Here is a 13,151-nt window from a genome sequence, read left to right on the forward strand (position 1 = left end):
GGGTCATGACCCGAGCAGGGGGAAATGGTCAGGGTGAGGGGAGGGAAGGGAGGAGAGAGGAGGGGGGAAATGGTCAGGGTGAGGGGAGGGAAGGGAGGGAGCGAGGAGGAGGAAGAGAGTCGAGAGGGGAGCTGAAGGCACGGTCAAATGCAGCATACCCACAGCACTATTTTGAAGTGTGGGCCAAGACCATCTGCTTTCCAATACAAGGCTTGAACTCACAACCTTCTGACTCACACATGAGAGTGCTCCCAACTGAGCTAGGTTGACACCTAATTGGTCAAAAATTAGAAGATGATTTAAAACACTCAAATGATTCACTTATAAGCAATTATCTATTGATGAGGCTACTAATGGATCCCTTGGAAAGGGAATGTCCTGCTTGAATAACTCTTAATTGTTTGTCAGTAAATTTTGATTTTCATTTAGGAGGCAAAAGATAACCAAAAGAAAAGGAAATCTTGTCACCTTTACCTCTTTCGTCCCCGTTTTATTTGAATGATTCATCCGACATCCAACACAGAAAAAAAATTGTCTTCCCATTACAACATCCATTGTCTTTGCCAGTACCCTTAAGAAATGGTTTAGTCGTGGTTTCAACTGGTCTTAAACATAGTTGATATAGTTTATAACTGGGGGAGGAAGGGAGGTGAAGACCTCTTCTGGATAAAAAGATGCATCAGCTTGACTCGGTTGGTTGGTAGTTCTCTCACTTTGGGGCCTAGACTGACACTCCGATAATTTATTAGGTGGGGGGAGTGAAGGTGCTGCATTATTGCCAATTCCATCATTCAGATAAGACGTTAAACTGAAGTCCCAGTTTTCAGGTTGACATTAAAGATCCCGTGAAACTATTCAAAATGGAAAGCAAAATCTTCCTGGGTCCTGGCTAGCAATCGTCTAGATTAATTCACCTAATGGTTGTTTGTGTAACTTTGGTGACAGCAATGGCTGCTGGGTTTGCTTACAAAAACAGTAATTGCATTGACAATTACAAGGACTGATTATTTGAGGATGATGAGATCTTCGAAAAATGAAAATTCTCTCTTGGAAGACAGTTTACATCATGATTTAAGTATGCTATTTGATTGTTGCTACAAGCTGCTAATATCACTGCTAATAGTAGTGATGTTATCATTTGACAGTGTACATAGATTAGGGTTAGATCGTACAGTTGAGTTAAATGGTATTGGATAAATTATAGATGTCCCAGTAAGAACACGCATCTTTTCAAGTTGTTTTTTATTTTTGGCTGATAAATTAAAATTGGTCTGGTTTTGTCAGAAGTCAACGTAACATGCTTTTTAAGAGGTTGTTCAACAAGCATCACTGGATAGTGATTTAGCAACAGGAAACGTAGCTGATTCTTTTTGGCTGATTTTGTTTTTGGCTGATCCTCCTCTCTCCCCCCCTCCAAGTTGCCTAAATTTACTGAAGCCAGTTTTATGCCACAACTCCTGCCCCATCTGAGATTAGCTAATTCAACAACTGACTCACAAGTAATTGGATCTGTGATCTTTTGATATGTCAGATTTATAATCCTAAGAATCCTTACATTTGCCTATCACCCCTATCCTAGCTCGGCTCCATTCCCCCAGCAGATCAAGTTCAAGATCCTTGTTCTCACCTTTAAATCCCTCCACAGACTTGTCCCACCCTACCTTTCAACCTCCTCGAACCTTAACCAATCCAGCTGCCCCCTTCGCTCAGCCCCACCATCATTGGGTAGGATTTTAGCCTCTTTCTCCCCACTCTCTGGATCTCCATACTTCCTATTTGCTCCCTTTCTTACCTCATTCAAGGGCTGAGTCAAGACTTATCTCTTTGACCTTGTGTTTGGCCATCTTTCCCCTCCTCATCTTCCTCATCTCCCACTCATCCTTGGCTGCCACTACAACTCGGGTGCCAAGGCAGTAAGTACTGTTAAGCGCTTCGAGACATCCTCCTGACATGATAGGCACTACATAAATGTAAATTTTATAATAATAATCCTTGCATTTGATTTAGTGCCTTATCACGTTGTTGAGACCCCTCAAAGCACTTGACAGAATATACAGATTTGTATTGTATTTGACTAGGTTTTTTTCTCTTCTAATTTTAGTTCTACTCCATTTAATAAAGAAGAGCTGGCATCTATCCTGAAGTTTGGAGCTGAGGAACTTTTCAAGGAGCCAGAAGGAGAGGAGCAAGAACCACAGGTAGTTCTTCAGTTTAGTTGAATGAATTTGCTGTAGGCTTGTTGCTGGCAGTGAATATATTTACTGTTTGGTTGTGATCTCTGTTTTCTCATTCTTGTCGCAGTTTTTTTCCCCCCCCATCAAATTGTCAGTACCGGAACTGCAAAAGCATGAGAGGCCCAAACATTTTTTATGGCTTTATCTATTCATTTTGTACAATCTTGTGTACAATTTTCTAAAATTTTTCCCTTAATATTAAATTTTAGGAAAATGTTTTTGATGTTAACAAATTGTTGCATTTGACTGGGGGTCGCATATAACATCAAAACGTCCTATAGCACTTTGGACCGAAGTGAAGTGTCTATATTTGTAGGCAAAAGACACACACACCATGAGAAATTAAATCTTAATTTTTTTTAAAATTATGAAGTCATTAAGAGAAACCTCAATATTGAACTCTAACGTACTACTTTTCCTATAAGTATGGTACTGGAGCAATGTAAAATACTAAATTGTTTTTCTTAGGAAATGGATATTGATGAAATTCTTCGTCGTGCTGAAACACGGGAGAATGAAGCTGGTCCCACTACAGTGGGTGAGGAGCTGCTCTCACAGTTCAAGGTACATTTTGCAATTTCCTATCTATTGCTCCCTGCACACAGCACTGTACAAGCCATATGTCCATCTGGTACCCAGATTGAGAAGCATTATTTTAATATTGTACTGGCACATAAATTAATTATTATTATTGTTGTACAAATGAACCTACACTGATCTTCTATAAGCTTTGATGGTGGTAATTTGAATATTGCCACAAGTCAGTTAATTCTCCAACATCTTGCACTGTGTAACTGCTTTCACATATGATTTCATGCTTGACAATGTTTAGTGACTAGAGTAGGAAGTCGAGGGTGTTTGAGGATGTCGATCAGAGACATGGATAAAGAGGGTTTTCAAAGCATGAGGCAAATGGATTTGGGGGAAGAGCATTGCGAAGACTGGGGCATAGTGATGAAGTGTCACCAATCATTGGTGGGACAAAAGAAATGAGGAAAGAACAATAGAGCAGAGTGGGAAGAACGGAAACAACTGCTGGGGAGAAGTGACTATGCATCAGTAGAATTTAAGACTACCTGCAAGAATTTTAACAAATGCATGTCAGGTATCACCTTGAGGAAATTTGATGGTCCCTTATAAACATTCATTCATTCAAAATGTATTGCAAACACTTAGGAAAGTACTTTGTGGATGTTTACCTACCGTGAGTAAGTGGAGGTGCCCAAGTTATTCATAAAACCTTGGCTATTACATTCTGTTTTAAGTTTAAGGATAAGATTTTGTTTTAACAACACAAAAAAAAAAATTCCTAACAAACTATATGCAGTATTTTGATAAATTCCACCTATCCATCTCCATGCAATCTGGTCTCTCCCCAGAAATGGTCAATTTATCTTTCGAACCATTTAAACTGTTTACTTCAATGGTTCTTCCTGGAACCCTATTCCATACGTGAGGGTGGTCCAAGTTTTTGGCTGATGCGGGCTATTTGAGGAAGGTCTGTGGGCCACATCCAACGTGGGCCAGCTGGCAGCCCGCGAGCTACATCCAGTCCAGCCGGTGATTTTATCTGGTCCAAGACCTTTCCATCTTCCACTCCCTCCCTCACTTTCTCCCCTTTCTCTTGTCTCCCCTTTTGTTGTCACCCCCTTCTCTCCTCTCTCCCTCTCCCCTCTTTCCTCCCTCTCCTCTCCCCCCTCTCCTACCCCAGTTTCTCTCCCCCCACCCCTCTCTCCCCCTTCTCCAGCCCTCTCTCCCCCACTCTCTCCCTCTTCTCTCATCTCTCTATCCCTGCCCCCCTCTCTCACCTCCCCTCTCCCCCTTTCTCAATCCCTTTCTTTCCCCCTCTAAATCCCTCTCTCTCCCAATCAGCCACACGGGTCACTATCTGTAGCAGCTGGACTAAGTGGCTAAGGACGTGGTTGGTAAGAGACACACTTGTCTTCCTGACAGACTGCAGTAAAGGCTGGTATTATTTCCACTCTCCGTGCTGCATCCACTGCTGGCTCCTGTTGCTGCCATAGGAGGACTTTCACGAGGGAGGGAGGGAGGGAGCAGAAATTGGAATGTTGGAAAATCACCCACTCGGCTGGATGCTGCCCGCGGGTTGCCTATCGGCCCGCGCTGCCATAAATCATTACCTTATGGATGTCAAAGGTTCTATTGATCTGACTTCTTATTTGAAACTCAATTTGTAACATTGTTTTTTTTCAACCCTTTAACATAATGAACAGTTTGCCAGGATCAATTTTCTCAGTCCCTTTCATAATTGGAAAAAATAAATTTATGCGTCATTTTGAAATCTTTTTTCCAAAGAGAACACCTCCAACTTCCCCCTGAACCTCTTCTTATAACTTTATGATTTCTATTGATTTTGTTTGTGTAGGTTTCTGTGTTTGAATCATGCTAATAAGTGATTTAATTTGTAGACTTCCAAGTAATCTTCTTCCATCAAACTAGGTGGCGAATTTTACCACAATGGACGATGATCTTGAACCTCAACGAAACATTAAGGAATGGGATGACATTATTCCAGAGGTACAGAGAAGAAGGATGGAAGAAGAAGCCCGACAGAAGGAGCTTGAAGAGATCTATTTGCTTCCTCGAATGCGCAACTGTGCCAAACAGGTAATGTCGGACAGGTCCTGTACAAATATTGTGTTCTGTCAATGTTTGACTACAGAACAAAGTCCCGTGCAATTATTATTTTTAGTCAATCGATGACTGTGAGGGCAAAGTACTGCAAACATTGTGTGTTCAGTCAATGAGTGATTGTACAAGACACCCGGGTTGTAAAAGCACTTGAAACAGGAAAACTAAGAGTACCTTGGAAAAGCTTTTTCTGCCTCGAGGCATGATTTTCACTGTTTTTATTTTCCTATTTGTGCACTTGTGCACACAGTCCTGTAAATGCACCATGTTCTGTCAATTTGTGTCCAATTCTTTGTCAAACTACAGGATGCAAATGAGGACTTGCAGGTACCAATTGTGTTCTGCTGGTTGACTGACATGATAATGAATTGCCCCATAAGACTTTACTGAAGGTAAAAAGAAGACAGCAGTCCAGTTTCTGTCCCACAAAAAATGGGATAAAGTACATTGTGTACTCATCAGCCTCAGTCACTCCACTTTTGAACTGGAGTTAGTGTCTGGTAGTGTCCATCCTCAGGTGTAAAATTTTGCAAATATTCTTCCTTTAACCAAGCCATAACCTGGGCCAATCGAACATGCCACAAACAATCTCACCTGCTATAAATGTAGCTTCTAGCTTGACTACCTGATGTCACTGTGGGTGGGGCGGTTCCGGACTCGCATGCGCGGTGCAGCGCAAGCCGCAAATGGGCCTCACTCAATGCCACCGTTGTGATTGTCTGTGTCTCTGTGTGTTTGTGTGTATGCCTGGGGTGGCGGGGTGATTGCCTGTGTGTATGTCTCTAGAGATGTGTTTGAATGTCTGTATGTGTGTCTCTCTCTCTGTCAGTGTCTGTGAGTATTTCTGTGTCTCTGAGTTTATGGGTGTGCCTATGTGTGGTCTGTGTTTCTGATTATCTCTATGTGAGTGTGGGTCTCTCTCTGCGAATGTGTGTCTCTCTGTGAGTGTGTATCTTGCTCTCTGTATGTGTGTGTCTCTCTCTCAGTGACTCTGATTGTCTGTGTCTCTGTAGCTGTGAGTGTGTATATATCTCTCTTGGTCTGTATGTGGTGCTAGGCCCTGAGAGCTCCTGTAGTCCCACTGATGTGTCCCTCACCCAAAAAAAAGGCCATCAAGTTTTTGTTAAATAAGCAATCTAATATGTATTGTTTCCTCATGTTTATTTTTCATTAATAAAATGAAAAAATATAAGTTGGTGGTAAAATGAACCTCAATAGCACCAATCAACTGCCCACCAATTTTCTGTAAAATTTGGCAAAAATGTCAAGCAATTCTCTGCAAAATTTTCCAATCTCCCTGCAATGTTTGGCAAATATTTCCACACTTTTCTATTTGCCCAGGCCATAATCAACTCAATGAATTTACCTTTCCCTTTTACACAATATACTTCATCCCTATTTATTGTTGGATAGCAATGTGGAGAACAAAGCTAAACCATCCCCTGCTTAACTGCCCGTACACTCCGTTCCTCTGGCTCCAGTCTCCTCCACATCCCCCGCCCCAACCGCCCTACCATCGGTGGTCGGGCCTTCAGTCTCTCAGCCCCCAGGCTCTGGAACTCCATCCTCCAGTGCCTTCGCCGCCTCCTCCCTTTCCTCCTTCAAGGCCGGTCTCAAGACCTTTCTCTTTGACCGAGCCTTCAGCTCCCCTCTCGACTCTCTACCCCCTCCTCGTTCCCTCCCTTCCCTCCCCTCACCCTGACCATTTCCCCCCTGCTCGGGTCCTGACCCAACTGTACAGCGCCTTGGGACGTCCTCCCGACGTGAAAGGCGCTCTATAAATGAAGTCTTCTTGTTGTTGTTGTTGTGGCCTCCAACATTCTGCCCCATACACACAAATTAGCTTCCTATTTGTGTGCTGTGATAGAATAATTTTTACCCACTGAAGGAAACGCAAAATACTGCAGGTGCTGGAAATCTGAAATAAAAACAGAGATCGCTGGGAACACTCAGCAGGTCAGGCAGCATCTATTAAGAAAGAAAAGTTGGTCAACGTTTTGGGTCAATGATTCTTTACCCACTAAAGGACACTGTTACTAACATTCTGTGGTTACAGAATTCTTACATTTAGTATAGTACCTTTCATATCAGGAGGATATCTCAAAACATTTCTTAGGATGTACTGTAACGTGGAGTGATTTGAATATTTTGTGGGCGAATACACTCGTGTCTCCAGAAAATCAACTCTAACAACATCCCATTTCAGCATTAAGGTCGATGGAGCCTAAAATCTTGCCATCTCTGATCCAGCATGTTAATCGAGTGTTGATAGCTCTAAGTTTATGTAATGTATCTAGTACTTCTTAAATGTGCTTAATGCCACACAGTGGCTAAACTGTGTACTGTAGAAACATGTTTGCATGCTGTAAAGTGTCATTTTTCTTCTGTTGCATTTCATGCACTAGGTTGCAATAACAGGTGTTTAAATGGAATTGAACAGAACTGTCTAATATCTCATCTACAACCGTGTTCTCAAATGTGAAAACTTGCAGCTGTGTGTTCAGATTCAGTGAAGGATGTGATTAAATTTATGGATTGATTATTTGTTAATATATTTGGGTACTGGATGTGGTTTGTCCATTTCTTCAATTCAGATCAGTTTTAATGGAAATGACGGAAGACGCAGAAGGAGGAGATCTTCAGAGTCAGACAGCGACTCAGTATCTGAAGGGAAACGCCCCAAAAAACGTGGTCGGCCGCGAACAATTCCACGAGAAAACATTAAAGGCTTCAGTGATGCTGAAATTAGAAGGTATTGTTTTATACAAATGCTGGATTTTGGAGAAAAGCAGATTGTTTGATTACCACTCCTATTAAAAATTGCAATTCTGTTCTCTGACGGTCTTGCTTTTGTGAAATGTGAAACAAAATACATCAACATTTTATTTTTTTAAAGATTGTTTTTAATGTAAGTTCCAGATTCATACACTCTTAATACAAAGTAATTTTAAGACTACAGTTTGGCTTGTGTTTCCTCACTGCTCTCCCTGTATCCATTACTTATAAAACAATTTTACTTGGTCAGCATGTTGTGGCAAGGGGGAGAACAGCCTGCCTCACACCAGTGGGGAGATGTAGTGAGCACAGTGCCGTTGGCAAAGGTGCCATATGTCACAGTGGAGAACAGTCTAAGGCGATGTATTGTAGAGTCCAGTGAGCATGGCTGTTTAAACCATATATTAAAGGGGGATGAAAGTCTGAAAAGGGGCATTTTTTGTTCAAATTGATTCCCAATTTTGTAGAAGAAAATATTAAGCCTTTGAGAGAATCCAGACTGGCATATTTTAAATGCACTATATCTGCATACTGATGTGAGTGTCCATCTGTGCTTCTTTTTTTCTTTATCCCTTTCTCTTTTTTCTCCCTCTCTGGGTTTAATATTTGGGAAATATATTTTTGAATGCAGTCTGATTTTTATTGAAATACTAATGAAGTGTGAAGTGCAGTTTGTGCACATCCTTTTTGGAGCAATCTTTCATCTCCCCAAATGTCAGAGTTTTGATGTATATTCAGGAAACAAGCTATTATAAGTCATTTTCTGTTCACTAGGTTTATCAAGAGTTACAAGAAGTTTGGTGGACCCCTTGAGAGGTATAAATATTTTAATTTTCCTCAGACTGTTGTTGTACCCAATACCCAATAATTACCACCACAGTTTTTGTAAGTCTGATGGTATAACAATCCAATTTGATCAAAAGGCTAGAAGCAATTGCACGAGATGCTGAACTGGTGGATAAATCTGAGGTGGACCTCAGGAGGTTGGGAGAGATGGTGCACAATGGATGTATTAAAGCACTTCGAGAATCCACAGCCCAAGAGAAGACTGGTAAGAGCTTTATTTCCCTCCTTCACCAATTGTCTACCCACCTTTCTCTTCAGACAATTTACAGCTTTACTTCAGATAAATTCCAAGGATTCCTATTATTATGGAGTGGTTAGCGCACTAGCCTTGCAGGTTCGATTCCTGGGTGGGGTGAAACCTTAGAGGCAAGTTTTCTTACTCCACGAGCCTCAATTTACCTAGCAGTAAATAGGAACCCAGTTATTAGTCGATTGGCAGATCCCTTTCAGTGGGTAATAATCCCTCTCAAAAATAAATAAATTTGATCACTCAATCCACGACTGTTTGTGGAATGCTGCTGTGCTGCCAAGTTTCACCCACAAAATACAGTCATTCCACTTTACAATATATCCTGTGAAGTGCTTTTGAGACATCTCAGTGGCGTGATAACGTGCTATGTCAAATGCAAGGATTATTATTTGGGTCTAATGATAATCTGTTTCCTTGTCTGATTTTTCCTTCCTTAACCTGGGACACTGACACCAATCCAATCATAAGTGGTGATTGGGTGAGATAGGCTAATTCACAGTCAGGGATGGAATTTGCAACCTTTCTGGTTTAGCATGCATTTATTGTCCACAGAGATATTTGCAAACTTCCTGTTAGATTTTAGCACATTGCCTTAGCCCACACTCTGGCGATTAAAATCTACACTGTTACCAGTCTGCTTGTAATGGCTGTTCTATTAAATCCATGGAAATCTTTAAACCCATAGAAATCAAAAGGCTTTCCCCCTCTCACAATATTAAAACAACTTTAGAAATGTGTGCTTATGTGGAAGTCAAGCTGTTTCTTTTTAAATAGAAATGTGGTTTAAACTGGATGTTTTCTTTTTTTAAAAAAACATACAGCTGCCCGTCGTGGTAAAGTGAAAGGACCTACATTTCGCATCTCAGGCGTGCAGGTCAATGCTAAACTTGTGATTGCCCATGAAGAGGAACTGGCACCTTTGCACAAATCCATTTCACCAGACCCAGAGGATAGAAAGAAGTAAGTCTCAATTGGATGAAGACCAGACTGGGATTATTACTTTACTCACCAGAACTGGGATTATATACTTTATAGAAGTTATTTGCATTCATCCTTTACACATTTTCGTTAGGTTTTCCCTTTGTAACTTGTACTTAGCCAGATGTTTGAGTATAGCAAGTGTTTGTCGTACTTTTGTTTTATTGGCTTTACCAAAAAAACTTGTCTGTTGTGTTTTGTAATCTCATATATTCTAGGGCAGAACAATTAAAGGCACAGGACTGATCTCTTGACATTTTAAACCTCCTAACCGTTGTTTAAATCTGTTCAGTCTTTTGAGACTGTTCATAAAGATTTATGTCCAGATCTGTTTGGTCCTGATCTTTTTTTTTAAATATGCCTCTATTCTGTGTGCAGCATAATGTTTGTGTTTCAGATTTCCAGTATCTGCAGTATTTTGCGTTTTGTTTAAAATATTTATTTATTTTCCTTCCTAGCCCTTAATGGCTTTAGGTTTTAGCAGCTTGTTTTATTTTCTCACTGCTCCACAAATATTTCTCTTGAGTTCATGCATGTAATGTGCTCAATTCTGCCAATGCCACCTTGTCAGATATTCCTTCTGTCCCTGTGGTGAGCATTGCCCTATCTGGTGTTTCCACACAGTATTGTAGATGTGACCTTCTGTTGTTCAGACATATTGTGACATGTCATTATGTGGGTGCATGTTGTGTCTTCTATTACTGATTGGGGAGTGAGTTCAGGTAAAGAGGAAACAAAAATGTTCATTTAATTCACGCCTTTCACATTAGATGTATGTCTTGAAGCTGGCCTCTGTGATAACTGCTCATGATGGATTGGTTGAAGTCAAAAACCCAAAGTGTGGGGATTGGTAGGTTTAGACCAATGTATTGTCTATCATTGGAGCAGGAATTGGGCATTCATTGCGGTCTGCAATTAAAAGTTAGTTACAGACACTGATGTACAAACCAAAATATGCCTTATTTCGTACATCATGTACACCAACAATAACTTTGTGCCTTACTCTTAGATGCTGTAACATAATCAACAGATTTGTTTTAAAAGAAAAAACTGACCAACCAACCTCTTGTATATTTCACAGAAATTCTGTGATGCTTGACCGTTTCTATGAAGACGTTCACTATAAACTCCAGTAATCTCATAGTTATAGGAGATGAGTGCTAGATATGAGAAGTAGGTTAAGCTCTGAAATGTGCTGCATTTATCTGTTTTTGATTTGTGAATGCTTTCCCCCCCTCCCCCTTTTCTCTCCTTACAGGTACACAATCCCAAGTCACACTAAAGCAGCTCATTTTGACGTGGACTGGAACAAGGAGGATGACTCTAACCTTTTAATAGGCATCTATGAGTATGGCTATGGCAGCTGGGAAATGATAAAGATGGATCCAGATCTGAATTTAACGCACAAGGTACAAAATTGGCCTTTGACCATCATAGAGCTAGATAGATTACAAATAACTGTATGAGCATCAACTTGCATTGCATGCAATGGAAAAGCTCTGATGATTTTAGTTAAAGATGTTAAGTACATGTCAATCTTGTTTGTAAAGCTGAATACATCTACAGAGAATCATAGGTTAGTTACAGTGTAGGGGGAAACCATTCTGAAGATTGAGCCTGTACTGATGCTAACTCTTACTGGAACTATCTACTATGTGGAGTCCTGTAGCTCAGTGGTTAAGAGCACTCACCTCACAAGCGAGAGATCTGGGTTCGATTCCCAGCAGGGTGAAACCTTAGGCAAGTTTCCTTACTCCACACGCCTCAGTAAGTAGGAACCCAGTTTTAGTCGATTGGCGGATCGCTTTTCCAGGGGTAATAATTCCTTCAAAAAAATAAAATAATAAATTGGTCACTTCAATCCACGACTGTTTGTGTGACATTGCTGTGCGCAATCAGCTGCCGCGTTTTTCCCACAAAATAGTCAAATCACCTTATGGTATATTCTGTGCAGCACTTTGACACGTCTCAAAGACATGATAAGGCGCTATATCAAATGCAAGGATTATTTATTATTACTCAGTTCCCTGCTCTTTCTACGTGCTTTTATGATTTTCCTCTTACAATCCAATTCTCTTGTAAATGCAGTTAATAATAATGCTATTTAATAATCAATCATACGTGGCAAATAATTCATGTTTTCATAAGCCTTTGGTTGATTGAATATTAACCTTAACTCTTACAGTGATGATTGTGACTGTATACCTCCTCATTACCAATTAGTGGGAATAATCTTTCACTATTTATGCTCTCAAAATTGTTTAGAGTTTTAAAGATCTCTGTTAAATCCTCTCAAACTTTTCTGTTCCAGTGAAAATGTTACTGTATGACTGCATGTTATAAATAATACAAATACTAAAATGAATTGTACTGCTTTGGTTACAAGTTAGTGCATTCTCTTATAAATGGTTAGCCACACTTCCATTTCGCGGGAGTTGAAATCCAGTCAACTGTCCAGTCAGACTGTCAATCTGTGAATCATCTGAGTTGTGTTTCGTTTTCCAGTCCAGCTCATGCCTGTGATCATGGCTATATGTCCCAAAAGTAATTTTGTAGAAAGTACGCCTTTTGTTTTACATACAAAGGAAAGGAATACATTCCTGTATCATAAAGCAGCAACTTGCATTTATATAGCAAACTAAACCCCTGTCAAAAATTGTGCAGTGATAACCATGATATTGCTCTTGTTTTATTATTTTATTCTTTCTCATCAGATTCTGCCTGATGATCCAGATAAGAAGCCGCAGGCCAAGCAGTTGCAGACCAGAGCTGACTACCTCATCAAACTGCTCAGTAAAGACCTGGCCAGGAAGGAGGCACAGAGGCTGGCTGAGGTACATAAAATTATCAAAAGTGTGTGTGGGAGTGGTGAGGGTAGGATTAATGACTTTCTGGGTCTGTAAGCAATCTATGGTTCCTGTAACCTGGTTGCATAGCATCTTAGCTGCAACTTGAGAACAGACTCAACCAGAGCAGGTGGACAAGGAAGGGCATTTTTTAAAAAAAATCACTAAATGCAAAGAGATTTTAGTCATATCTCCACGGAAATGATATTCAGTTATCTGTGCACAGTCTCAGTCCTTTGTTACAATACATCAACGTTCTGCTTGCTGAATACAGGCAATCTGGAAACAAGTATTTTGTGTGGAACTCTACAGTGAATTCTCGTGGAACCTTAGTTTTCCCCTGATCAGAAAATTTCTGGAGGATTGTTGGACATCAGGAGAAACTCCCATCTTAATTTGAAGAGTGTCTTGGGATCTTTAACATCCACATGAACAACAGGCAAATGGGGCCTTGTTTTAAAGGCTTATCCAAAGAGCAACAACTTGCATTTATATAGCGCCCTTCATGCAGGATAGAGTCTCAGAGAATTGCACAATGGCGATAATAGACACTGAGCAAGGGAGAAGCAG

At 40.5% G+C, this 13,151-nt stretch overlaps 1 protein-coding gene across 2 annotated transcripts in view; it reads left to right on the top strand.

Moving 5' to 3' along the window:
• The window catches only part of chd1 (chromodomain helicase DNA binding protein 1), a 98,554-nt gene that overhangs the window by 75,671 nt on the left and 9,732 nt on the right, over window positions 1-13,151 (top strand). For both annotated transcript variants that reach the window (XM_007893111.2, XM_007893112.2), the window contains exons 21-29: window positions 2,102-2,198; window positions 2,703-2,798; window positions 4,695-4,862; window positions 7,481-7,638; window positions 8,436-8,477; window positions 8,585-8,712; window positions 9,579-9,717; window positions 10,994-11,144; window positions 12,450-12,569. In XM_007893111.2, coding sequence (XP_007891302.1) covers window positions 2,102-2,198; window positions 2,703-2,798; window positions 4,695-4,862; window positions 7,481-7,638; window positions 8,436-8,477; window positions 8,585-8,712; window positions 9,579-9,717; window positions 10,994-11,144; window positions 12,450-12,569 — 1,099 coding nt within the window. The remainder of the gene's footprint in view (window positions 1-2,101; window positions 2,199-2,702; window positions 2,799-4,694; window positions 4,863-7,480; window positions 7,639-8,435; window positions 8,478-8,584; window positions 8,713-9,578; window positions 9,718-10,993; window positions 11,145-12,449; window positions 12,570-13,151) is intronic.

Source organism: Callorhinchus milii, unplaced genomic scaffold (genome assembly GCF_018977255.1).
Source record: "Callorhinchus milii isolate IMCB2004 unplaced genomic scaffold, IMCB_Cmil_1.0 Scaffold1, whole genome shotgun sequence".
Lineage (NCBI taxonomy): Eukaryota > Metazoa > Chordata > Chondrichthyes > Chimaeriformes > Callorhinchidae > Callorhinchus > Callorhinchus milii.